At 43.7% G+C, this 27,588-nt stretch overlaps 2 protein-coding genes across 2 annotated transcripts; both read left to right on the forward strand.

Annotated features, from left to right (window-relative positions):
• Positions 1-42: 42 nt before the first annotated feature.
• On the forward strand, positions 43-20,034 carry fam91a1 (family with sequence similarity 91 member A1). Its single transcript, XM_054764422.1, has 24 exons — positions 43-365; positions 1,999-2,083; positions 2,172-2,323; positions 3,830-3,887; positions 4,439-4,506; positions 5,400-5,513; positions 5,611-5,701; positions 5,779-5,841; positions 7,715-7,821; positions 7,894-7,932; positions 9,615-9,727; positions 10,277-10,386; positions 10,455-10,567; positions 10,647-10,733; positions 10,811-10,940; positions 11,331-11,479; positions 12,126-12,260; positions 12,537-12,650; positions 12,725-12,797; positions 12,873-13,019; positions 14,735-14,836; positions 14,902-15,025; positions 15,138-15,207; positions 18,021-20,034. The coding sequence occupies exons 1-24, from the start codon at positions 294-296 to the stop codon at positions 18,204-18,206; spliced, it is 2,502 nt and encodes an 833-aa protein (XP_054620397.1). The 5' UTR covers positions 43-293; the 3' UTR covers positions 18,207-20,034.
• A 587-nt stretch (positions 20,035-20,621) lies between these two features.
• On the forward strand, positions 20,622-27,278 carry lratd2a (LRAT domain containing 2a). Its single transcript, XM_054764438.1, has one exon. It carries the CDS (start codon positions 20,996-20,998, stop codon positions 21,833-21,835), a length of 840 nt encoding a protein of 279 aa, XP_054620413.1. The 5' UTR covers positions 20,622-20,995; the 3' UTR covers positions 21,836-27,278.
• Positions 27,279-27,588: the final 310 nt, after the last annotated feature.

A 27,588-nucleotide genomic window follows, 5' to 3' on the forward strand; every position in this document is an offset into this window, starting at 1 on the left:
CATTCACATGAAGCGGGCAGCGGTTTGACCGGAAGTGACGTGTTTGCCACAAGCGTGACGAACGCCTCGTTCGAAATAAAACAAGGAAGTGGACGTCCATTGCCAGTAGGAGGAATCGAAATAACGAGCCGACGTATCGTTTCCTCGAATCCCAATCGGGAGTCGCTTTGCGCGGTTGTCGAGTGCCGGCGTGGAGGAGGAGGGGGAAGGAAGGAGAAGAAGCAGGGGGTCACCGTGGACTCATCATCGTCTCAGGGGATTGTGTAGCCAGCTAGCTAACTAGCTAGCTAGCGATGAACACGGACGTGGAATTCCACATCAGGCAGAATTATCCGTGGAGCAAGCTGCCGGCTAATGTCAAGCAGGTACTTTGGAAGTGAAACGAATGAACCCGTGACAAGAGATGGCGTCGTGGGGGTGAAGCTGTCAATGTCACGGCGGAGGCAGCCCCCCCAACCTCTGCAGTGACGACACAGCTTGACTCCACACGGTTGTCACATGACAGCAACATAACAGCACTGCTTAAACAGTGGAGATTCAGTGGACTGTTGTTGTGTAGAGGATCTTGCAGTAGGTCCTTAAAAACAGCATAGGATTATTATTTAGAGGATATTTGATGAGCGGTTTTTGGCAGTTGGTTCTTAAAAATAGCAGACCTCTCCCGTCATATATAGATGATTTTTGACTTGGCATTTTTGCAGTACATCCTCAAAAACAGCAGAGCACTCCTGTCATGTAGAGGATCTTTGATGACTGCTTTTACAGTAGGTCCCTAAAAACAGCATAGCATTATTGCATAGAGGATTTTTGACGAGCGTTTTTGGCCACCTTATGTACTTAAAAACAGCAGACCCCTTCCCTCATATTTAGAAGATCTTTGACTGGCATTTTTACAATATATCCTCACAAACAGCAGAGCGCTCCTGTCATATAGAGGATCTTTGATGAGTGCTTTTGCAGTAGGTCCTGAAAAACAGCATTGTTATATACAGGATCTTTGACAAGCGTTTTTGGCAGCATTAGGCTCTTAAAAACAGCAGACCTCTCACCTCATATATAGAGGATCTTTGACTAGCATTTTTGCAGTACATCCTGTAAAACAGCAGAGCAATGCGGTCACATTGACTTGTGTTTTTGTAGTAGTTGTTAAAAACAGAAGGGCGCTTCTGTCAAATAGAGGATCTTTGATGAGCTTTTTTGGCAGCATTAGGTTCTTGAAAACAGCAGACCTCTCCCGTCATATATAGAGGATCTTTGACTGACATTACAGTACATCCTTAAAAAGAGCACAGTGCTCCTCTCATATAGAGGATCTTTGACTTGTGTTTTTGCAGCACATACTCAAAAACAGTGGAGCACTCCTGTCATATACAGGGTCTTTGATGAGTGTTTTTGCAGTAGGTTGTTAAAATCAGGGAAGCTTGTTGTCTAGGGGATCTTTGACGAGCATTTTTGGCAGCAGTAGGTTCTTAAAAACAGCAGATCTCTCTCGTCATATATAGAGGGTCTTTGACTGGCATTTTTCCAGTACACACTTAAAAACAGCAGACCACTCCGGTCATATAGAGGACATGTGACTTGTGTTTTTGCAGTAAAGTTTTAAAACAAGCAGAACGCTCCTGTCATCGAGAGGATCTTTGATTTGTATTTTTGCAGTAGGTCATCAAAAACAGAGCACTCTTGTCATGTAGAAGAACTATGACGAACATTTCCATAAAAGTCCATAAAAACAACAGTGTGCTCTTGTCATATAGAGGATCTGTGACCATCATAAAGATCTAGGGGGCCCCAGTGCCCCTAAAACCCCCCTAGGCTTAAATGTGTATTTGTCCATGTCATAGTGGAAATGTCACCAGTGATTGTAAACTTCCTGTTTGTGCATGGTCATACTAGCGTGTAGAGTATACTGTATTAGAGGTCAAACACTACAGTGCGTACGAGCAATATGAGAGGAAGCTGATTGTTTATGTGTCTAATGGTCATTCATTATCATGGCAGAGTTTGGGGAACTCTCAGCGTGAGTACGAGAAACATGTCCTGCTCTACAGCATCCGCAACCAGCTCCGATTCCGCAATAACCTAGGTGAGCACGTCTGCATCATCCTGTGGCTCCTGGAGCCATCGGTATTCTGTTTCTTTGATTGATTGATTGAGCGGCTACTCCTCCGTAGTGCGCCACGTGAGGAAGGACGAGCGCAAGTACTATGAGGAGCTGCTCAAGTACAGCCGGGACCACCTGATGCTCTACCCCTACCACCTGTCTGACATCATGGTCAAGGGGCTGCGAGTCACGCCCTTCTCCTACTACATCGGAATCATGGAGGTGGGTGAGCAGGGAACCACCAAACAAGCCAGAGTGTAAGGTTACGTGAGCCTTGCAGGACTTTTGTGAATGACTCGAGAAATACAGCAACAAAGTCACTAAGACTGATCCCACCTGCTACATCGTCTTCTTCTCCGGCAGACCAGGTGTGTTAGAATGGGATAATAACCAGGGGCGAACAGGTAGCGCCAAATCTATGTATGTGTATAAGTAACACTGAACCTGGGGGAAAAAGCAAAAAGTAGGGCTGCACATTAATCAATTATCAGACCGATAATCATCGAGCTGACATTAAGGAATCAAGACGTTGTACCGATAAATCCAATAACCAATAACTTAAAAAAAACTCTCCAATTATGCAAGATTACCCGTACTGTGAGGGTGAGCAAATCAGGCGCCCCTTTTTCCCCTCCTGCCTGTGATGTCAACGGCCTGTTGTAACTTCCCCTGAGCTCACCTGTAAACAAACATTCACTTTGTAGTTATACCAAATGCTCTGAAATGAAGGGGGGGGGGGGACATTGAGCACACAAAAAACATCATCAGCTACCTGAAACGGCAGCACCGCAGTGTTTGAAAAGTGCAAAAGGTTTGCCAGAGACCCCCTTGGCATTACACTGGCTGCTCGGAGCGTGTGTCCGAATACAGTGCACCACAGCAGGTTTCCTCCCCTCTATACTCTGGTTCTCCTGATAGTATTGATGCGGTAGTGGGAATGTCATGATATTTCATTAGGACTAATCAACAGGTGCAGTTGGTCAAATCCTAATTTGTTCCAGTCTTTCTTACCTCCAGGTGTGCACAAACTACACTTAAATCTGAAAAAAAAAAAAAAAAGTAGTAGTTATTGGTATGAATCGGGCTTGAGATCCAGATAGTTATCGGTTCGAAAGAAAGAAGATTGTGCATCTCTAGTGAAAAGGTATAATGTTGTTGACATGTTGATAGTAATAACACTACTAATAATAAGCATTGCCACCTATAACACAAAGCTTTTTAGCATACCTACGTTAGATTGGTTTTAGCCTGTTTACAAAAGTCATATCAAAATGGACCCCGCATCCTTTGATTTTTTGGTAAAAACTTCGGACACCCCAGACTTCCAGTCTTTCAAGCAGCCACGCATTCCTAGTTAATTAAGCCCAAAGTCTTTTTTTAAAAACGTTTTCAACTCAGCTGATTGGATTACATCCGTGTGTGCACCGGGCTGCTCACTCGGCGTCAGTCAAGATCCAGCAGATCCTCGTGAACCGGCCCAGTAGGGCTCCACAGAAGACTTTCCCCAAACGTGCCTGCTGTACAAGTCAATTGTTTTCTGTGATGCCCTACATCTTGTCGCTATTTACACATGCCTTGACTAAACGTGACGTGTTTGTTTGTGGCTGTCGTGGAAGGATAAGGCGTTAGCATGAATACAGATAGCCCCCGGCCTGAAGCTAACTTGACTTAGCTTCCTTTGGCTGCCCTCTGCGTGCATAATCACTCTCCCCTTTTTTGCACCTCCAGGATATCATGAACAGTGAGAAGAGTTACGACTCCTTGCCCAACTTCACTGCTGCTGACTGTGAGTTTTTCATGGCAAATGCTCACATTGTGCAAAAAAAATGACTTGACCAGCTCTTCATTTAGTCTGTCTGTATCTGTACTAAAATCTCTAACTGTGGGGCAATATCTGAAATATGTAGCCATATTATTATGTTCTTTGGTACTATTATCTATATAATATCATGCAGTAAACATTCCATGTTTTATTCTTCATTTTATTTTTCTTATTTTTAGTTTTTAAATACTTAAAGAAATAAATTAAGATTAAGATGCAAAAATGACATAAACCATTTCCACAAAAATGTTTGGCCCAGTAACCTTTGGTGCAGATCCGGACAAAAGTGCAACAGGATGAATTGATATCACTTTTTGTTGTACCCGTCTACTTACATTGGGGTCAAGTGGAGCAGGGATCCACCAGCAGATGCAGCTGTGCTGCTGTGCACCCACTTTTTAATGCGCTTTAGCGCCACCTGTAGGACCGGAGCATGCTTGATACACTCAATGCTTGTTAATGTTACTGTGGTGTGATACGCTTCACTTTTTTCACTGCTTGCCATCATGCCGCAGGTCTGAGGCTGCTCGGAATCGGGAGGAACCAGTACATCGACCTGATGAACCAGTGCCGCTCCTCTAAAGTGAGACATGTTTCTAACAGAACCTTTTTTCATGGACGGTAATGATCTCCAGATGCCCGAAATCACAGGTTTCAAACGCAAGGCCCAGGGGCTGGATTTGGCCCGCCATATCATTTTATGTGGCCCATGACAGTCTGGAAATAATGCACATCAATATTTTACTTTTGTTATTAATATTAATTTTGTCTTTACTTTTTTAAGCTTTATTTTTCATTATTTTACTTTTATACTATTGTAAAATTATATTTATATTATTGTAAAAATATGTGTGTATATTACATGTAATTTGAATTGTTGTATGCCGTAATTTTATATTTTTTTATTTAAGTAAAAATTTTAAAATATAAAAATATTGTTACAATAATATAAAAAAGTAATATATAAGCATATTTTTACAATAGTATAATAACATAATTAGAATTATATAATTATAAATTATAATAAACATTTACTATTACATAATAAAATAAAATAATAAAGTAATAATAAAATAATAAACAGTACAAACTAAATTTATATTAATAACAAAAACATCTTCAAAAATATATATTTTTTTATCAAAAAGACTTGCAAAAATCTTTCTTGCTAAATGTATTTGTTGTCAACATTGACAGAAAACCTTATTTTTTTTTTGTCAAATCCAATTTAAAATGACAATTTTTTAATTAGTTGTTAATGAAAAATTTATATAATAATGAATTATTATTTATTATTGACAACATTCTAAAATAGAATCATACAAGTGGCCACCTGAGGATAACCATAACTGAGATGTGGCCCACAGTGAAAACGAGTTTGACGCCCCTGCCCTAAATTCAAAGGGTGCCATTTAGTGGTCAGATTAGGTACTTTCTGATCACACTATAAACTAACCTCTTTGCCTCCTGCGTCAGAAATTCTTCCGCAGGAAATCGGCTCGGGATCTTCTCCCGGCCAAACCGGTGGAGATCTCGGTGGAGCCGTGGTGGGTAGCCCAGACGGGATACATCACGGAGGATGACATCAGGGTGAGAGCACTGACCATTCCACAAGCTTCCACATGCAGGCAGAATGTTTAAATGTGTGTGTGTGTGTGTGTGTGTGTGTGTGTGTGCGCGCGTGCAGTGCTGTTCTCCAGCGGAGAAGAAAGCCATCGATAAGATGATTGACTCTGGCCCTCAGCTAGCTGGATCAATGGAGTACAACGTGGTCTTAAGTGAGTAGAACCCATGACTGAACCACTGCTTTGACCATAACACCGGTTTGTGTTCCATATTTGATGTTTATCTTCAGGTTTGTACAACCGGGGCTTCATCTACGTGGATGTTCCCATATCAGATGAGAGCTGCATCTCAGGTACTTGCAAGGGATAACCCAAAACCTAATGCTGTAAATTAGAGTTGGGTGATCATTTTCATATACCGGTGTAAATCATTCCAATGATAACAAAATGCAAAGTTGATGACGTGTTTTGCCCTGCGACTGCATGCCGCGGCGCCCTGTATTGACGAATTTGGTCCAGCGATGGCGGAGAAGCAGAGCAAACAACAAAACAACCAAAAGAGAGAGAGAGAAAATGAGTATGGCTGGAAGCGGAAACTATAGACCAGGGGTCACCAACATTTTTCCTTGTGAGAGCTACTTTTACAAAATGAAAATGGCCAAAAGCTACACATTTATTTTCAGAGCTTATTTTAAACCCAAACAAAGCGAATATGCTTGTTTTACCAGAACATGAACAAAATGCTGGTGTCCACAACTCACATTTTGTATTTCACAATGCATTTCTTTCTACTGTTCTTTCATTATGAACTGAAAACCTGAATGAAAAGCAGGCTTGCGGGCACCTCATGTGGTCGTGGGGGGCTACCTGGTGCCCGCGGGCACCACGTTGGTGACCCCTGCTACAGACGAAGAAATTGTTGGTAAACGCGGAGGTACCGCTGTAATATTGAAATGGTTTGGTTTCGGCAGTGCAGATGTGTAGTACAGACGTGGAGTAGCCGAGCGACTCAACCATATATTAGCCTCACGGTCCACTACATAACTCGTGACTGGACTTTGAAGTTGTCCTGTCTCCGGACAAGTTTTTTCTGGAGGAACACACAGGTGAAAACATGGCAAGTGAGTTGAAGGAGTTTCTCCAGGAATGGGATGTAGATGAGAAAAAACAAGTGTGTAACTCCTCACAGTTGCTTTCATGTTGTGAAAGCAGCTACCCTCAACAACTGGAATAGATTTGGATGCTCTCTAAACAGTGCCATTGGTACGCTTACTTTGAATTACATTTTGAATTACAAGGTTTGTAGCTTTTTATACAAGACTCCGCTGAATTTTATTATATCGTCATATTGTCATACATCCCAAAAATATCGTGATACATGCTAAGGTTCGTATCGCCCAACCCTACTACCAAATGATCCAAGGCCTCTATTCACTTAAACACAGATTTTCTTCTTTCCACTTTCTCATGCACTCCAAATCATTGTAAGTAAAAAAATGAACTTGTCACATACAGTTGTCCTTCGTTTGTAGTGATTAAATGGTTCTAGACCAAATTAACCAATTAAATTAATTTCTGCAATATAGGATTCAATGTTAATAAATGGAATATTTTTGTAGTTACAGCATAGAAAACCTGTTTATGACTTTCTAAATATGGTTTTTAAAATTATTAGAGCCCTGTCGACATGAAATAACACCCCTATAGTCACCTTTACACTTTTATTATTCATTGTTTACACCACATTGCAACTCTTAGCCTGCAGGGACTCGAGACAGCCGCTAGCTAGAGAGCGTACTAGCAAGCTAACCAGTTAGCCTCGAATTCATTTCTTCTAAACAAGAAGCCAAAAACTTACCACTTCCACAGGAATGGGAGGACAACTTTTTTTTCCCTCTGGTAATGTAATGTAAGCTAATGTCTCATCAATGTTTTGTGTCATTACTGCACCCTAGTGACCACAATACTACATATCACTTGTATCTCAATATGTTTTGGCTAATAATGGACCATATTCTACCACCGAACACACATAATTTATGCATGAATTAATATCTAAAAAACTGCGATATAGCGAGGGAGCGATGTTGGAACCGTGATATTGTGAGGGACGACTGTATAATGAATTTGAATGAAGTCCCCGTCCTCCTTGGAGCTGATATAAATAAAAGACTCGATCATTTAGGGCTCTGATGTTGTGGGCACTCACTCGTTCTGTCTCCACAGTGCCCCCGCTGGAAGGCTTTGTCATGAACCGCGTGCAAGGAGACTATTTTGAGACGCTGCTCTATAAAATCTTTGTGTCCATCGACGAGCAGACCAACGTTGCAGAGGTATCGCTCCTGTCATGGGTCCTGGATGGTGTACTTTCTTTTTTTTAACGTCTTCCCGCTCGTTCTTTTCAGTTGGCAAACGTGTTGGAGATCGACCTGGACTTGGTGAAGGTGAGTGAGGTGTCGGATAGCGTGCACACATTGTTTCATAGTAGGTTCCCTCACCAGGCGCCAGAGAATTTCTTCCGGAATGGATTGACTTTGACCCAGTTGGCCCGGGTTTTCCGCTCAGCCTCCTTCTTAGCCAAGCTCTTATCTGTGTCATGACCCACCAGCCTAACCTCACAAAAACTTCAGAGATGCTGGAGATCTCTCCTCCTCTCCCCCCTTGCTTCCACTGCTAATGACTTCCTCATGGTCACCAATGAACAAGACAGGAGGAAAGAATGGGATGCTTGTTTACGTAAAACATCCAAAAAAGTCAAGCTAATAAGTGAAAAATACACTTTCATGCATTTGGAAGTTTGCCCGTCGTCCACAATCCTTATGTGAAACATGAACACACGTCTTTCCCTTTTCTGTGCGTTCTAAAGAGAGAAAAACAGTTTAGCATGAGGGAGCTAACAATGCGCGGAATGGGACACACCTATAAAACCCTCTAAAAAAAACTGTAACAAGGTTTTATGGTTGCTGTGAGCGTGAAGTAACAGGTACATTCATGGTAACATGTAATACTTATAGTGTTTGGCCATATTTTGATCATTTTTAAGAAGAGTCAGGACCGGCATGACTTGGTGGTGTAAATGTGCAACTTGCTGAGCCATGCCAATAGAAATGGAGTGTTTTTCAGAGTTACAGACTGCAACTAAATGGTCGCATTTCACGAAGAAAATAGAAGACATTGCAAGTGAATTTGACCAGACCAGATAAAAGTACGTGTCCCTTATTACCGTGAGAAAACTACGTGTAGAAAACACTGATTTCTGTAGTGGAGTTCAGGACGTGAATCAAAGCCATCAAACAATACACTTTTTTTCGACATAACTAGCCACTACAAGTGAACAGATAACTTTTGTTATAGATATAAGCATCTTACCTTACCGCTCATTTAATTTGTCCGTAATCAGAATAATAAAGATGAAGGTTGCATCTCCGTGTGTAGCTTGAAACGCAAGCGTGCATCAGCAGGAGAGCTTAATGTCAGTCTAACGTGTGATTCCACCAATGAGGCCTTCCAGAAGCTAGGGACAGAAACAGGGTGGATAGAGAAGACAGCTGTCATTTATTGATTGAGTATTTATCAGTAATACAATGACAATGAGAGGAATTGTGAATATTTACTTTGAAATTAGGTTTTGGTATGTGCACCTACATTTTTTTGCTTGCGCTCCTAAATTAGTAAGTTAGGGGCTGCTGTGCTCCTAGTAAAAAGTTAGTCTGGAGCCCTGTTTCCGCCTGCTACCATGGTGGAAAGGCTTGGTGTTTATGGCGAGGACGACATTACTACAAGAGATTGCATCACTATGAAGTAAGAATTGTTAGCGCTAACAAACCCTGCTGTGGTAGAAGCTTTTGCGTCCCTACGCCAGAAAAATAGTTCTTCATGTTAGCTTCTCCAATAACAATGTCGCTGTAGCTCGGTTTATATACAGATCAGTTATGGAAATCCAACGTTGTTGGCGAAATAGGTGTGTCCCTCTTTAGTGTTTTTCTCGTTAGAATGCACAGAAAAAGGAAAGACGTGTGGTCATGTTTCACATAAGCATTGTGGATGATGGGCAAAATTCCCAAAAAAGGGGCACTTTTCCTTTTAAACAGCTTATGTGAAACCCAATGACTGAATTTCTCATCAGAACGCCGTGTCCATGTACTGCCGCCTGGGTTTTGCTGTGAAGAAAGGTCAGGTCATCAGTTCGGATCAGCTCCACCCGACCTGGAAGAATGCTCCCTCCGTCAACAGGCTGAAGTAAGACCTGTACTCCCAACCCATCTCTTTATTTACCAAAATGTACACCTATCAACATGAATAAGAACCCATTTCAACTTGGTTAAAGCTCCCTTACTATGTGAAAGTGACTTTTTAATGATGTTGTAACAGTAATATGTTTCCCTATGTCCCTATCTATCATACTGCATGTTGCCTTTTCATGACGTCATGACGGAAAACCCTTCCTCATGGACACGATACCACCTCTGACCCACCCCCAGCTACATGCACCCACACCGTATATATGGCCAGCACTTTCTAAAACAGCAGGCTTCGCTACATGTCTTATAATGCAGCTCTGCCAACTATCCATCAGTCAGTTACAGATGTGGGAGCTGTAAAGTTTGCACCTGTTGCGTTTTTTTTCAGTGAATAGGCTAACCTAACATCACACATCCAGCTATCAAGGGTAACACGCTTTCAATTATGGGACCTAATTTAAAATAGTAGAAAAATACTATAATATGGGTCTTTTAACATTCATCCCAGTGGATGTAGTGGTAGTGTGATGGTTGTCTTGTGCATCAGGAGCACCATGGACCCTCAGAAGATGCTGCTGTCCTGGGAGCAAGGCAGTCCCGTCATGGAGGGAGGCTCCTCTGCTACCGACACAGATACCACCAGTCTGGAAGACCAAGGTCTGCTTGCTGACACGTACACACGTGAGTTTGTGGTGAATTTACACATTATGTGTGTGTGTGTGTAGCTGACACAGGCAGCGTCAGCAGCCTGAGCATCCCGGCTGCCCCCACCAAGAGGATCGCCTTCCTCTTTGACTCCACGCTGACGGCTTTCCTCATGATGGGCAACCTGTCCCCGGTCTGTGGCAGGACTCCAGCATGTTTGAGAAGTGCAAGCAGAATCATCTGTGACGTCCTTGTGTTTGCTCTCCTGTCAGAACCTGAAGAGCCACGCTGTGACCATGTTTGAGGTGGGCAAGCTGTCTGACGAGACGCTGGACAGCTTTCTGGCCGAGCTGGAGAAGGTGTGGACCAGCGCACGCGGTCCAGACAACAACAAGCCAAAACATGCACTAACTGTCGTGTTGCATTTGTCCTCCAGGTGGAAAGCACAGCAGAAGGTGAGGCTCAGCGCTACTTCGACCACGCCCTCACCCTGAAGAACACCATCCTCTTTCTACGCTACAACAAGGAACTCACTCAGGACCAGGGACCTGACATCCCAAATATAGGTACCTACTCACCTGCGCAGCCTGCATGTCCTTGTGCAAGTATTAGCTAGCAACACACACATACTCTACAAGGTCGTACACGTCATGTAGCCAAACAAGCTAACCACATTATTAGAAACAGCACTCAGTGTGATGCCGTGCACCACTGCAAACTACAGAGAAACTGCAGATGCTGTCTGTTTGCTCCGTCGGGGTGCCACCCTCTTATTAATGATGGCGGGCAGACACGAGAGGCAGAAGGTGATTATTAAATTTAGCGTCAGTACTTTGAGAGGACATGGACACATTGGAGCCAAAGACTGAGTTCCTCAGCTTGGCTAGAAAGGACATGGAATGAAATCCCCCTGAGGAGACAAGCGAACACAGCAGTGACAGTGGCCTCATGTTCAGGTTTCCCCCTGGACATGCTGCGCTGCGAGAGCCTCCTGGGTCTGGACCAGGCCACCTGTAGCCGCGTCCTCAACAAGAATTACAAGCTGCTGGTCTCCATGGCGCCGCTCAGCAACGAGATCAGACCCATCAGCAGTTGCACACCTCAGGTACAACACGTTCAAGGACGACACAAGCACAGTTTTTCATCTGACGTCTCATTCTTGTGTGCTCGCTTTGTCTTTTATCACACGCTGGTGAAGCTTAGCCTCACGACAAAGTTTTTGTAAACATATTTATTTAGCTTTTTCATGTTTTGTGCTCACTTTTGTCACACACACACATAGAATGCACCACCACAAATAGATTGCAGTCCTGTGGGAAACTGCCTGCTGCAAATCCCCTGACTTTTCCAGCCTTACTTGGAGTCATTCTGATTATTACAATGGTGGAAGCTGGCGCCAGTCATTAATTACTTGCAAGAAGAGCCACTGCATTAAATGTCTTAAATGTCTTTATTATGCACATAAATGTAGTTGCAGGTGAGTGAGCATGCTGTGGGTTTGACTTTTGGATCATTTTGAGTCTGTGTAATTGATCATTAATAACCTGTGAGGAATGATTACATTAGCTTCATTCTATGACTGGCTACGTTGCACACGTGCATTGTGCCAAAGGAGGGGACGTGTGCCGTGCTTGGGTGCGGATGAGTGAGCACACACAAGCCAAACGTGCCGGACTTTGTGTTTGGAGTGGGCCTGGTACGATTGGCCGAGTGTGAGTACTCTCTAAGTGTGTGTTCTTTTGTTCTTGCAGCACATCGGCCCCGCCATCCCAGAGGTGAGCTCCATCTGGTTCAAGCTCTATCTCTACCATGTGACCGGCCAAGGCCCACCCTCCCTGCTGCTCTCCAAGGGCTGCAGGCTTCGCAAACTGCCCGACATTTTCCAGGTGAGGTAGCATCATGCCGCCTTTGTCAGGCCTGGCGGTCCACTCGTTGCATTTAAATGCTAATGCTGACCTTCAGGGTACTGTTGGCCGTTTGTTCCTTTTTTCCCTGCCCTAGTCACATGTCAGTGTGCATAGGCATTCCCTGCTCAGACAGTGAAGCATGCTGGGAAGCGTGGCTGATCATGTTATGGAAATGGGAGCATAACAAAGAATTGACCTTTTTCTTCTTTCCTAAGACAGGAAATGCTAAAATGGGCTTTTTCTTTATTTTCTCAGGCATATGACAGGTTGCTGATCACCTCCTGGGGTCACGACCCAGGAGTGGTGCCGACGTCCAACGTGCTGACGATGCTCAATGACGCTCTGACGCACTCCGCTGTTCTCATCCAGGTCGTCCTTGCAAGTCGCTTCTCTCGTCCCGATGGTTCCCACGTATTATTAACACTCGCTGTGCCACCCTGCAGGGTCATGGCGTGCACGGCCACGGAGAAACTGTTCACATCCCCTTCCCCTTTGACCAGGAGGAGCTGAAGGGAGGTACGCACACAAACTCCACTGCCTTTTGTTTCCTTCCCGTGTGGTTGCTGAAGTTGTGTTTGGTGTCGCCTGTAGACTTCTCCTACTCCAACATGTGTGTGCACAAGGCACTGCGCAAGCTGAGTGAGCATGTGGACCTGGAGCACCAGTGCGGATACGTTACCATGCTGAACTCCAACAACAGACACCGACGGCGGCCCAGCGACACCATTGAGTGCAGAGGTAAAGTAGGAATGTAGCGTAGCTCACTCAAGTTTGCGCTCACATTTTTATTACAGCATATCTTCTTGAGGAAATAATGATACACTTTAGACTAGTCAATGTACAGGTTCATTTACTGTCAACACAGTTGTTGCTGTCTAAATATCTGGCAACACAAGTGAGTAGAAAGACAATTGTCTTGCCTACAGTCAAACATGGTGCACAAGTGCTGCCGGAACTGAGGGAGCTGCGGTTCATTGAGCGAAAACATGAATTCCAACACATGCTGTGATATTGTGAAGAGTCACTCCTTTTGTCGTAGTAGCGTCACAGTGTTGGACTGCACGAGTGCTGTCGGCACTGGGGGAGATGCGATTCATTGGGGGGAAAGATTAATTCCAACAGGTACTGTGACATTGTGAAGATCTGCGCCCTTGGTGGTGATAGTTTCACAGTCTTGGGCTGCACGAGTGCTGCTGGCACTGGGGGAGATGTGGTTCTTTGAGGGGGAAGATGAATTCCGACATGTACTGTGACATTGTGAAGCAGATTTTCTGTTTTCCAACCCTTGGTGGCGATACTGTCAGTCTTAGGATACACGAGTGCTGTCGACACTAGGGGAACTGCGGTTCATTGAGAAGAAAGATGAAATCCAGCATGTACTGTGCCATTGTAAAGATCCGCTCCCTTGGTGGTCATATTGTCAGTCTTGAGCTGCACGAGTACTGTCAGTCCTGTGGGAGCTGTGGTTCATTGAGTGGGAAGATGAATTCCAACATGTACTGTGAAGCAGATGTTAGTTTTCCAATATGATTAGGAGTCCAAACACACCTCCAAGATGATTGAAGTGTCTTGCTGAGGAAGGTGAAGGTGATGATGTAGGAGTCCTCCACACCTGAACCCACCTGTGGGTTCTCCACCATGTCCACCAGTGATGTCATGATGGAGGAGTGGAAGAGGACTCCAGGAACAACTTGTGCAGCTCTGTTCAATTCCATGCCCGAGACGCAGTGGCAGCAGCACTCGTGCAGCCCCAGACAATTATGCTACCACCACCTTTGCATGACTGAATGATCTCGTTAATCACTTACACAACGTTGCCTGATATAAACACAGTAGTGGCTGTATGTTGACCGTAAATCTATACTGCTATGCAAACTGTACAATGACTACTGTAAAGTATACCCATGTTAACTTTCTATAGGGTTATTCCTTCATCGGATAGAATAAAATGATTGCATGAATGTGGGAGATGTACTCACCTTGTTGTGAGATGCTGTACATATGATGTGTGTGCTAACTGACCAAAACATTAGGTACACTTAATGGTCTGACTGATAACATCAAAAACGGCACACAATAATAAACATAACATAGGAATGAATAGCTTTCTTGAGCTATTCTATTGGAGCGCATTAGATTTTGCGGGTGTACCTAATGAAGTCTCCGTGGAGTGAGCGTTAGCGTGATTGCCCGTGGCGGCCGTCGCCACTCACTGGTGGCGCTAATTGTATAAAGATTGCAGATAGTAGGTCTTAATGATGTCGTTTGTCTGCATGGGTTAGTGTGGGATTGAGACGGGCTTTGCTGATGGACCTTGCTGTATCCAACCTTCTTGGCCTTTTTAGCAGGACATTTCCTGTCGCAGGTCTTCATTTAGTTGACATGTATACGGCCAAATAGAAGGAGAAGCTCTACTTTGGTTTGAGAATGGAATTTGTTACCTCTTTCCTCAGGTGACACCCACCTTGGAGGGGGTCTGGACACCAACGGCAGCACAGAGTCCTTTGAGCTGGTAACAGAAGAGAACAATGGTGACGGAAAAGCAAAAGCAGACAGTAGGTTCATCTTCTTGAAACCTGTCAGGGAGCTGCCACCGAGCACCTCTGTTTCCCCTTTGCAGCTCTCTCTTGTGAAGACGAGTGGGTCCCCCTGGAGCTGTGCTTCGGCATGCCGCTCTTCAGCTCCGAGCTCAACCGCAAAGTATGCCGAAAGATCGCTACCCACAAGCTGTGCAGTGGCGAGAGGTGACGACCCCCTCAACCGCTTTCACTGATTGATTGATCGTTAGAATCCCATTCACTGATTGATGTGGAAAAAAGTTGAAGTGGCGCTCACCTTGCTCATGTTCTTCCACAGTCTCCAAGAGCTGCTTCACTCCAGCAGGAAGCTCTCCCTCAAAGTGTTGAGCTTTGTTCAGTCCTTCCAGGTAAAACACCTGTCTTGTATATATTATTTCTTCAATATTGTTTACATATTTACATCATTTAATACACACACACACACACACACATATATATATACTGTACACACACTACTCAAAAAAATTAAAGGAACACTTAAAAAACACGTCAGATCTAAACTGGGGGAAAAATGATGTTGAATATCTTTCCTGATAATAAGTGGGTGATGTATTAGTAACAAAATGATGCCACATCATTTGATAGAAATGAAAATGATCACCCTATAGAGGGGGGAAATCAAAGACACCCCAAAAATGAAAGTGAAAAAATGATGCAGCATACTGGTCCATTTAGCTAAAATGTCATTGTAGCAACTCAAAATGATTCTCAGTAGTTTGTGTGGCCCGCACGTGCTTGTACGCATGCCTGACAACGTGGGGGCATGCTCCTAATGAGACTACAGATGGTGTCCTGGGGGATCTCCTCCCAGATCTGGACCAGGGCATCACTGCGGTACCTGGACGCATGGAGGAGATTCCAGGAGACAGGTAGTTACTCCAGGAGAGCTAGACAGGGCCGTAGAAGGTCCTTCAACCCTCAGCAGGATCGGTATCTGCTCCTTTGTGCAAGGAGGAACAGGATGAGCACTGCCAGAGCCCTACAAAATGACCTCCAGCAGGCCACTGGTGTGAATGTTTCTGACCAAACAATCAGAAACAGGCTCCATGAGGGTGGCCTGAGGGCCCGACATCCTGTAGTGGGCCCTGTGCTCACTGCCCAGCACCGTAGAGCTCCATTGGCATTTGCCATAGACCACCAGCATTGGCAACTACACCACTGGTGCCCTGTGCTCTTCCCTGATGAGAGCAAGTTCAACCTGAGCACCTGCGACAGACGTGAAAGGGTCTGGAGATGCCGTGGAGAATGTTATGCTGCCTGCAACATCATTCAGCATGACCGGTTTGGTGGTGGGTCAGTGATGGTCTGGGGAGGCATATCCCTGGAAGGACGCACAGACCTCTACAGGTTAGATAACGGCACCGTGACTGCTATTAGGTATCGGGATGAAATCCTTGGACCCATTGTCAGAACCTACGCTGGTGCAGTGGGACCTGGGTTCCTCCTGGTCCACGACAATGCCCGACCTCATGTGGCTAGTGTATGCAGGTAGTTCCTGGAGGATGAAGGAATTGGTACCATTGACTGGCCCCCACGTTCACCTGACCTAAACCCAATAGAACACCTCTGGGACATTATGTTTAGGTCCATCAGGCGCCGCCAGGTTGCTCCTCAGACTGTCCAGGAGCTCATTGATGCCCTGGTTGAGATCTGGGAGGAGATCCCCCAGGACACCATCCGTAGTCTCATTAGGAGCATGCCCCCACGTTGTCAGGCATTATTATTAAATGCATGTATTAAATATTCATATCAATTTATTTTATAATATACTAAATATTTGTATTATTTATTATTAATTAAGGATTTTCACTGAAAATAACATGAGAGCACACAAAGAGCACGAATGTCCATCAAGGCTTTAAGCATTTATCAGTATTTGCAAAACTAGCTTTTAAGCTATTAGGATCAATTTTTTTTGGCAAATTTTGGCATTTCAACTTGCAACACAGTGCCCACAAAGCAAATCTAGTTGAAATTTGATATGTTGACAGATATTTTAACATTTTCAAAATGAAATTTGCCATTCAGCATGTAAATGCACAATCTGGATCTGATCAGGGTTGGAATCAGTTCGACATTACGTCTTCTGACCCAGTTTATACACAGCACATCTGGTTAAAATTTGGTATAAATTGACAGATTTTTACATTTTGAAATGGGATGTTCCACGTGCAATATAAACGCACAATCTGGATCCGATTAGGTGTGAAATTGGGTCAACATTTTAGCTCCCAACCCTGTTTTCACACAGAAAATTTTGTGAAATTTTATGTAATTTGACAGATGTGTTTTTACATTTTCCAAATGGCATTTTACATGTGCCATGTGGATGCACAATCTGGATTTAATTAGGGTTCAAATCGGTTAGACATTACTGCTTTTAACCCTGTTTACACACAGCAAATGTAGTTGGAAATTAAATTGACAGATATTTAAAGAAAATTTAAATGTGATTTTCCTTGTGCCATGTAAATGCGGAATCTGGATCAAATCAGGGTTGAAATTGGTTCCACAGTACATCTTACCAACTGTTTTCACACAGCACATCTGAATTACATTTGACATAAATTGACAGATTTTTATGGGATTTTCGGCATGCCATGTAAACGCACAATCTGGATCAGACCTGGTGTGAAATTGGTTTGACATTTCAACTTCTGACTCTGTTTACGCACTGCAAATGTAATACATTTATGTAATTTGTCAGATACTTTTTAAATTTCCAAATAGGATTTTACATGTGCTGTGTAAATGCACAATCTGGATCCGATCAGGTGTGAAATTGGTTCAGCATTGCAGCTTCCGACCCTGATTATACACAGCAAATCTAGTAACATTTTGTGTAATTTGACAGATATTTTTTAATTTCTCACATGCTTTAAATGCACAATCTAGATCCTGTCAGAGTTGAAATTGGTTCAACGTTAACATCTGTTGACCCAGTTTACATACAGCAGATCATGTTGAAAAGTGATGTAATTTGAAGGGCATTTGAATTGATGATTGATGTGTGCTCCTGTTAAATCGTATTGGAAGAAATAGTTCACTACATCAACAACTGTGGACAGGAAGTTAGACAACACAGCTGTGCTTGGCAGAGGTAATAACCAGGTATGTCTTTTCCCATCCTTTGTCCACATCCGTCTCGCTGTCTTGGCAGGACGGCGCTCAGCCCTGCGACCTCGACAGCGGCGTGTCCAACCCCCTCAGTCAGCCCCCGGCCGAGTCGGGTGTGCCGCTGCCCGCCCTCAACCTCCTCTACGAGGACGGACAGCTGCGGGAGTGGAGTGGGCGGGCCCCTGCCCCTCTGGACATCTCGGCGCTGCAGCGAGAGCAGAGCACGTAGACGCGTTTGCCGGTAGACACGCGACAAACACGGGATTTCATCTTGCATCTTCACAGCCGCCAGCAGGAGGCGCCCTCCTTTCTGCTTCCCTGGCATCCGATGACGACACTTTTAGCTCCTCTTACCAGGATCCCCTGCCATCCCCCGCGTTTTGGAAGACACCTTTCATTCCATTCATCTTCTGTGACCCCCTTCTTCTTGTATAGGTGCCCCTCCCCCAGCCTTTAAAAAGGACCAAGTCCAGACAGCGCCACCTTGTGTCGTGTCATGTTAGCGACCTGATTGCATGACGTGGTGCCATAAATACGTTATTGTTTGCCCTGTGCAGGACTTCGTACTGTGGATGACGTTAAGTTCGTTACATTCATTTTCTCAGCACCAAAGACTTTTTTTTTTTCTCCATATTTTTGTTGTTTTATTTTTTTGCCTTATTAACAAACATGCAGCCATTGTGGAAGGAGTGCTAATAGTTGGTTCTGTGCTGCCTCCCAGCACCTCTTCTGGATCCATTCCAGTCCTTGACGACATTTTGGATATCAAGGACTTCAAAGCAGACTGTCATTAAACAGCATCTTTTTTTTATTTGATTAGAATTTTAGGGTTTCTTTGTTGCATTCTGAGCTCATTTTGGAAACAAAGAAGCCCAAACTGAGGTGTGGTTACAGCATGACAAGTTTGTAAGTGTTGTGTGTGTGTGTGTGTGTGTGTGTGTGTGTGTGCGCACATTGTACACCCTATTCACGGTGTGTGCCTTCCCTTCACAATAAGAGCCCAAACTTTGCAATACTGTAAGTCGGGGGTGTCCAAAGTGGGGGCCGGGGGCCATTTCCGGCCCGCAGCTCGTTTTTTATTGGCATATTCTTAAAAATCCAATGAAACAAGACCTGTGTCAGAACATGACCGGAGGATTAGCGCCACATTCAGACGGCAAAAAATATGCTGACATATATTGGATCGGTTTTAGCATTTTAGAAATAAAAGGTGAATATCAAATTGTTGTTCACATCGAATCTTTCAGTTTTCAGCATGCGGCCCTCTGTGGAAAAGGCTTGGACACCCCTCATTTAAGTCATTCCCTAATTATGCCGTCTAGTGTTAGTTTTCTATATCAGCCTCTGTTAGGTCAGTAGCTTGTTTCAATGGTCTGTGAGTTTAATCATTATTAATGAGGATCTTCAATTTAAGAAAAATGAATGACATTCTTCAGCGTCCTGCTTCATGCTCATGTTATGATTATTACAAATAAATATGTATAAAAAGATATAAATAAACATGTAACAGGAACAAACCCCTTTAAAAAGATCATCCAGTGTTTTTGTCCTCTCTTCCCTCCTGCTCGGAATAAGAAGCCAGCATTACACACGATATTACCACACTCAGTTAATGTTTTCCCAGCCAGGTGGAACAGATGGCGTGCAAGATGCGGCGCTCCGGATGCGAGCTCCATCTGCCTCCAGCACACACTTGTTTGCCGTGTACGCAGAAGTGCAGAGGGAAAAAAAACTTGGAAGGTACTCATGACCTTCCTTAGGGGACAGGAGGAATTTGGCTGGATTGTCATTTCCGAGGAAATAAAACGAGATGAAAATTGCCAAAAGTGCGTGAAAGAGTGCAATCTGACCCCCCGTGAACTCCCCCGGGCTGGACTTTACACAACATTGAATGTGGATTATACCCGGTTGGGAATGGCTCCCACTATAACCGGATTGTCTTAAAGGAGCGCTGCATGGCCTCGAGGTTTAATAATCCGCTGAGGCTGTTGAGGAATGCTTTCACTAGATCAAATGATCATAAATGTAAGGCTGTATCTGAGGATTTGTATATAATACAGCATGAGAAAATACACCAGTGCAAACTGGCAACCACAATAAAAAAAAGTCTTGAAAAAGCATTGTTATCTTTACAAATGCAGATTTTTTTTTTTTTACATTAGCAGGTGTACTTACTGTTGTAGGTGATACGAAATAAAACAGCATTCTCTCCATCAACCTATAATGTAACTTCTAATGATTTTACTTTGTAAATGCTGATGATGTGACTATATATAGTAACTAAACTTCCTTAAAGTTAAACTCAATTTTACTGCTTCATTTTCTTTGCGCAAAGGGCTTTTTGATCGATGAATGCTTCTTGACATTAATTTATATTAAACGTCTACAATATGGCGACCACAATTTGGTTGTGGAGCTAACAAAAATGCCTGAAAAAAATGTCAACACATTAAAAAAAACATAGACTGAGTGACAAAAGTGAAGTAAAACCCAACAAAATACGATGGAAAAATGGAAGCATTACATAAAATCTGATATTTTTAAGTTTAAGGTTTTACATTTAAGGTGATACATTTTAAATCCACTTCCGTCCAGCACATGCTTTTAAACAGGCACTGAAAAGGGCACCCCTAGTTTGAAACTACTGGATCACCATGGGGGTTGCGCGGCGGAGCTTGATGAGCCTCAAAGCCGGGACTTGCACCGCCTCGCCAGGGAAGCCAACTTGACAAAAGACCGTCGACAAGTCGTGACGGGACTGACTCGTGGCGACAAATGTTGATTTGTTTACTGTCTTCGAAGCAGCAGTAGGCGGGAAGGAGCGTTCAGGTGAGCGGAAGAAAGGAGTTGGGAAGGTGGGGCTTGGAGGCTCCTCCTTGTTATTTGTTCACTTGTTGATGCAACAGCTATCGGTCATTGTGCGTAATTTGGATCCTCTGGAGGGGAGTTACGATCAAATGTATCCAATGGCGCCGATGCTTGACTCCCGGTGACACTCGTGGACCTCCCGCTGCCCGCATGGGGAATCAGGTGGAGCGGCTGTCGCATTTAACTTACGCAGAAGTTCCCACCGCAGATCCGCACGGCGTGGACCGAGAGGAGGGGCCTCGTATCGGTGTTTCCTACATTTTCTCCGGCGATGAGGACGCCGACGAGCCCGAGGAAAGCGGCGCCCACGACGGCACCCAGCGAGACCCGGACCCCGATGCGGAGGAAGAGCAGCTGAAGGCGGGCGAGGAGGTGGAGTGCGCTGTCTACCGATTGGATGAGTGCCTGTACGACAAGAGCCGAAAGTCGGCCAGCCTGGAGCTGTACTCCCCGGAGAACCTGCTCAACAAGTGCCTCCCCGGAGACCTGGTGGAGTTCGTCGCCAGCGACCAGTACCCCCACTGGGCGGTGTACGTGGGCGACTTTCAGGTAGTCCACCTGCACCGAGCCGAAGTGAAGAGCTCCTTCCTGACGGACGCCAGCCGAGGCAGGCGCTGCCGCGTCGTCAACGACCTGTACAAATTCAAAGCCCGAAGCCCGGAGGCAGTGGTACGGAGCGCCGTGGAGCAGGTGGGCCTCAAGGACCGGCAGCTCACCTGGAGGAACTCCGAGAGCTTCGCCGCCTGGTGCCGCTTCGGCCGCAGGGAGTTCAAGATGGGCGGCGAGCTGCGCATCGGCAGGCAGCCGTACACACTGCATGTCCTGCTGGGCGACAAACACTCGCACGCCTTGGAGTTCCAGAGCCTGGAGGACGTCATCATGGAGAAGAGACGCGGCGACCAGCTGGGAAGAACCGCTCTGCTGCGGGAGCTGGCTTCACACTTGAGCAGCGTGCATGACACCAGAACACTGGTGAACACTGACCACTGATTCCGACTTCTGATACCGACCTGTGATGTGATACCAACCGCTGATACGGACCATTGACCTCTGATACTGACCACTGATACCGACCGCTGACCTGACACCGACTTGTGATGTGATACCGACCAATACTGACAACTGATATTTACCTGTGATGTGATATGGACCACTGACACAGACAACTGACCTGATACCGACTTGTGATGTGATACTGACCAATACTGACCACTGATATCGACCTGTGATGTCATACCAACCACTGATACGGATCACTGACTGTTGATCTCTGATATCAACGTGATACCGGCCACAGATGGTCACTGTCACGTTAACTTTGACGTCTTCTTTTATTGCCTTAATAAGTTTCGGGGAGAAAAAGTACTTTAAAGTGTGGGACCTTGTTGCTGGCAAAATGAACGTCAAACATTGTTGTCAGATTTGTCCACACAAATGTTTGATATGTTCCATCTATCCATCTTCTACCGCTTATCCGAGGTGGGGTCGCGGGGGCAGCAGCCTAAGCAGGGAAGCCCACACTTCCCTTTCTGGCGTTCCCAGGCCAGTTGAGAGACATCGTCTCCCCAACGTGTCTTGGGTCTTCCCCGAGGTCTCCTTCTGGTCGGACATGGCCTGAACACCTCCCCAGGGAGGCATCCTTACCAGATGCCTGAGCCACCTCATCTGGCTACTTTCAATGCGGTTCTACTCCGAGCTTCTCCCGTTGAAAAAGCAATAAAATGAAGTTAACGTTTGTCTTTCAGTGCAATTGTGTGGAGAAGTCTGTCATAGAAACATGTAAGGAAAATCAACTTTTGCAATTTTCTATGTGAGAAAGTCAAATAGTGATTTTGAATCTGCCAGGGTGCTGGAAAAGTTTGAAAAAGTGCTTGAGTGTTTCAAGCAGATGTGGAAGTGACATGGACCTCCTGTTAGTCTGATGTGATCAACACAGAATAATCAATTGGTTGAATCGTCATTTCACGATAGATGCTGGAGAAGCCTGGAAATCGGGCTTAGAAGTGCTTGAATGTTGGATAAAGTGCTTGAAAAGCGCTTCCAATGGTTACTAAGTGGCTCAACTTGACATATTTTGAAAGCTAACACTGCTGTTACCAAATTGTGCTTGTTTTGTAGCATAACACCTCCTCTTTGAATGTGGTACAGTCAAATGATTGCTCTGAGCTTGCATTTATTCACATGACCTGTAATTCTATGCTGGACAAGTGATGGCGAAAAGTGCTGGATGTTTTTCCCAGACAAGGTTGTATGCTACTGGACAAGAGATGCATTGTGGTTTTGCCGTGCTAACTTGTTTGGAGCGTCATATTTAAAGTCAGTAGTCTTGATGAGCGGTACATCATTTGTAATGTAACAGCTGCAAGACGGTGGAAAAGCTTTGGAACTGCTTGGGAAAGAAAGCTTAAAGCTCCAATCATCTCCCATGCCTGGAGGTAGGCCTGAGCGACTGTGGATGAATGAATTGTGGCGGTGTGTGTTTTTGCACGACTGACATGCACACACTGCAGGGTGTTGATAAGGACGTTTGTCATCCTTTGTGCCCACAAGTTGTAGTACAATGTTTAAAATGAAGTCTTTTTGTTGTTGTTACGTTTGTGTAATCATGTTTTTTTTTGTTATAAAGCTTCTCAATCACTGATGGGAGTAGTGTTGTTTTGTTTTTTGTAGGTGGGGTCCTCACTGATGAGTGACTGAAAAGTAATATCACTTGATGAAGAATCTTTTTAAAAATTATTTCTATGACAGAAAAACTTGAATTGAAGCTCTGCAACATTTTTTATAAATATATTTGAACTGTTTTAAAAACGGCCAACATGTATGTATTGTATCAGATGTAAACATTTTTTAGTTGTTCAACTACTTTTAAAAATCCCTGCAGTGTTAAATGTCAACTTCAAGCTGTGACTTAACTTTTTTTTTTGTGGCCCTGCTTGACTTTGAAGAGCGTTGCCATGGTAACCAGTGATGCCTAATGGGGCCCACAGAGGACAAAGCACTTTTTTTATTGTTTGGACTCATGTGACCACAATAATGCGCTTGGTGGAGAAGAACCTCGACCTTGGCGGAGCTGCAAACACACGCTGAGGGAGGGCACGCCGGCTTACAAAAGTGTTGGGACACGCACCGCTTCGGCACTTCTCATCAATCAATTGCTTTACAATTCATGTTTGGAGCGTTCACATCAAATTAACATTCAAGAAAAGACCATTAAAATTAGTGTCAAAATAAAGTAGCCCTTTGTTTTTTAAACAAAATGATAAATACAATACAAATTAGCAGTACTATTTCCATTGTGTTTTTCATTCTAACGTAATTATCACATTGCTTCTTGATTGGCTGGCAGAAGTCACATGGCTGCACTATTGTGTGTTTTAACGCTTCAGTGGAGTTTGCATGCTCGTGTTGTGTGTTTATTTGTATTGTGTGATGTTTGGACCCCGAGGTTGACTCGGCACTAGCGTGTCGCTAGCACATGTTGATGCTGTGACTCGGAGTTGACGTTAAAGTCCACTTGAATTGAACCCAGGTCCAAATAGTGACTATTAGCCCGAGACCTGTCTAGGAGAGCAGAGCTTGAATTAAAAAGAACTTTGTGAGTTCTCTGTGACGTTTCTACCATGCAAACTTTAATAACAAGATAGTCCACGGGCAGCGGACCCTCGCCAAGAAAAGTAATTAAAGTCATCGACCCGACCCCCCCAACACCCGAAGCTTTTATTCACAAGCCCCCTGAATACTTTCACCGCTGCTATGCTACGTGGCTGCATGATTTACTGTTCTCTTCATCCTTTAAATTCTTAACTTTATTGCTTTCCACCTCATTTTTTCCTAATTACCTTCATCTATGACTTAAAGTCATTATGGCCTAAAAGTTAGCTGTGTATGCTAACAAGCTGGACTAATGCGCATGCTAACTAACACTCGTGTAAATGTTACTTTTTTTACCACCCATGCTTCTAACCTGCATGGTTTTCTGTGAACGCATAATTTAGTGTTTTACAGTGAATTTGGATGTATTTTGTGACATGTTTGCTTGTTGTCCAGTGTATTTTGTTGGTGTATGTGAACCAGCAATGCGATGTTACCGTCAAATGCCAACTTGCCGCAATGCAATGTGTCCTAGCAGGCAAGATGGCTGCTCCAATGTTTCTTAAAGTCTAGAACATAGTTTAAAAAATCATTTCAAATCCACTAAAATAAACATTTCCAGCATTTTAGCCACATGGGTAAACGTAGACAGGTTTAACTTTGTGTTAGGATCTGTTTGTTTTTTTTGTGTGTGTGTGTGTGTGTGAGATAGCTAGCAATGCTACATTTCCCTCAAATGCTTACTTCCCACAATGCAATGCGTGCCAGCAGGCAAGATGGCTGCTCCATCCATTCATCTGTTTTCTATGCCGCTTCTCCTCATTAGGGTTGCAGGGGTATGCTGGAGCCTATCCCAGCTGACTTTGGCGACAGGCGGGGTACACCCTGGACTGGTCGCCAGCCAATCACAGGGCACATACACTGTATAAACAAACCCAATGTTTCTTAAAGGCTAGAAAAAATGACAGTTGAGGAAAAAAAAAGAAATTATACTTTATTAATCAGGTAAAATGAAATTTTTTTTTAGCCACATCTGTAAAGTTAGAAAGGTTTAACTTTGTGTTAGGACCTGTTTGTTTTGTACCTGAACTACTGTAGCTAGCAATGCTACGTTGCCCTCAAATGCTAACTTCCCACAATGCCTCAAGTGCCAGCAAGCAAGATGGCTGCCTCCATGCTTGTAGTTGGCTTGGTTTGTTGTTTTTTCCCCCACAATTTCCAATTTCCATCAGTGCCAGCACTTCTGGCCACATTTGTAAACAAAGAAATGTTTCACCTTTTGTGTAGCACGACAAGCTATACTTGAGTGTTTTGTAGAGTGTGGTAAATCTCCCTCACACTGTGTTCTTTGATTAAATCTGAGCTAATCTCTACTTCATGAGCTGTTTTACATCTCGAGGATTACTGAAGGAATCTGCTGATTAGCCAGTTTTATTAGACGTTTGGATTTAAGCGGATCTTTTCATGTCTTTATGAATGGCAGCAAGTTTCCTGTTTAGGAAAGAAAGGCTTGAAAGCTCTGGTGTGCTGATCCAGAGTGCCTGTGACAGATGACGTCTATAAAAATGAAATTAAGCTAAGTATACGTACAATTAGAGAGCATGTCGAAATAATAGTGTATGTTTGGGTTCAGGTGTTGTCATGTGCAGCCGGCAGGTGGCGTTTCAATATAAAGTACAATACACACACATACAAGCAGGGAGTGGGCTTTTCAGCCTGGTTTTGTTAGGATTAAATGGCTTGAATGGCCACCCGGCTGCAGTCACTGTCATGGCAACGCAATGAATACAAGCTGGCGGTCACGCAGAGAGTCAATAGTTGCTAATTAGGAATTAGCAGGAATAGTTTGTTTGTATTTGCAGTGGTACCTTGGTTCCATTTTTTTTTTTTTACGGCGCCATCTTGGCTCACACACCTAAGATGAAACCTCACATACTTGCATGTGATTGTGCAAGTATTTTTTTTTCATTTTCTACATTACATTTATTTTTATTGGCATATTTATTGGTTCCAGAATGTTTTTAGTTTGATATAAATATATTTTACGTTTTTGCTAATTGTGGTTGTAGCAGAATAATGTTTATTTATCAATGTTCAATTGGTGGTTTTGTGGGGTTTTTCTCCAACAAAACTAGGTAAAAGTGATCTTAAATGTTAAATGTCCGTTCATTTGTACATTTTCTGCACAAAAAACTATAATTACTGTCTATAAAATGTGTTTTATGTTAACATTTTTGGGTTTCTGGAACGGATTAATTGAATTGACATTTTCTATGTGAAAATTTGCTTTGGTTAGAGTACGCTTTGGTTTGAGTTGGACCTTCTGGAAGGGATTTGTGACGTTAACCAAGGCGCCCCTGTAATTGAAGAAGGCATGCATGAAAAACTGGGAAATAAACTAAATGTCATGTTCTGTGTTCTGCTCTGCTGCCCTCTGTCGTTTATTTGTTGCAGCACATCCCTGAACATGACCCAGCCCTAATTACACACACCTGCAGCTCATTACCACCGGCCTACTTAAGCTCCAGCCAAACTCCAGACCGGTGCCAGATTGTACTCCTTGACTCCTTGACAACCTGCTCCCTGTACCTGCTCCTTACCCTGCTCTCTGGCTCCCCGCTTACCTGTACCTACCTGCTAGCCCTTTGTGTGATCTTCTCCTGTAAGGTTTGCCTGCAGTGTATTTTTTGTTATTTCTAGTTTTATCCTAACAGCCTTTTGCTGTTAGTGTTTTTTGTTATGGACTCTTACCTTGTTGGATTTTCCTTAGTTGTACTTTGTATTTTTGCTTTGGACTCTTTTGTATATTAAATTGTTCTTTTGTACTTTCTGCCTCCCTTGTCTGCATTTGGGATCCTAAAATACTCGCCGTGTTCCACGGCCGCCCATGACACTAAATGTGTTTAGACATTTTATTTATTTGATCTTTTTTCATTATACATTGAATAAAAATACAAATAATAATGGCAATGATAATGATAGTTCAAAACAGCCAAGGGCATTATATATTTGAATGTTTTCCAGGCTAGTTATTTGCATTATTTTTAAATATTTGAATAATAATAGTATTCAAATACCAAACGGCGACTTCAATATGCATTAAAAACATAAAAATATAAAATAAAACATATTTTCCAGGACAATTATTATTT

The sequence above is a fragment of the Dunckerocampus dactyliophorus genome, chromosome 20 (genome assembly GCF_027744805.1).
Source record: "Dunckerocampus dactyliophorus isolate RoL2022-P2 chromosome 20, RoL_Ddac_1.1, whole genome shotgun sequence".
Taxonomy (NCBI): domain Eukaryota; kingdom Metazoa; phylum Chordata; class Actinopteri; order Syngnathiformes; family Syngnathidae; genus Dunckerocampus; species Dunckerocampus dactyliophorus.

Bases quoted from the DNA above. Each gene is read 5' to 3' on its own strand.
- fam91a1 (XM_054764422.1), top strand. From the start codon at position 294: ATGAACACGGACGTGGAATTCCACATCAGGCAGAATTATCCGTGGAGC. The intron at 2,084-2,171 runs GTGAGCACGTCT...ACTCCTCCGTAG, and splicing joins CCGATTCCGCAATAACCTAG to TGCGCCACGTGAGGAAGGAC. The intron at 9,728-10,276 runs GTAAGACCTGTA...CTTGTGCATCAG, and splicing joins CCCTCCGTCAACAGGCTGAA to GAGCACCATGGACCCTCAGA.
- lratd2a (XM_054764438.1), top strand. From the start codon at position 20,996: ATGGGGAATCAGGTGGAGCGGCTGTCGCATTTAACTTACGCAGAAGTT.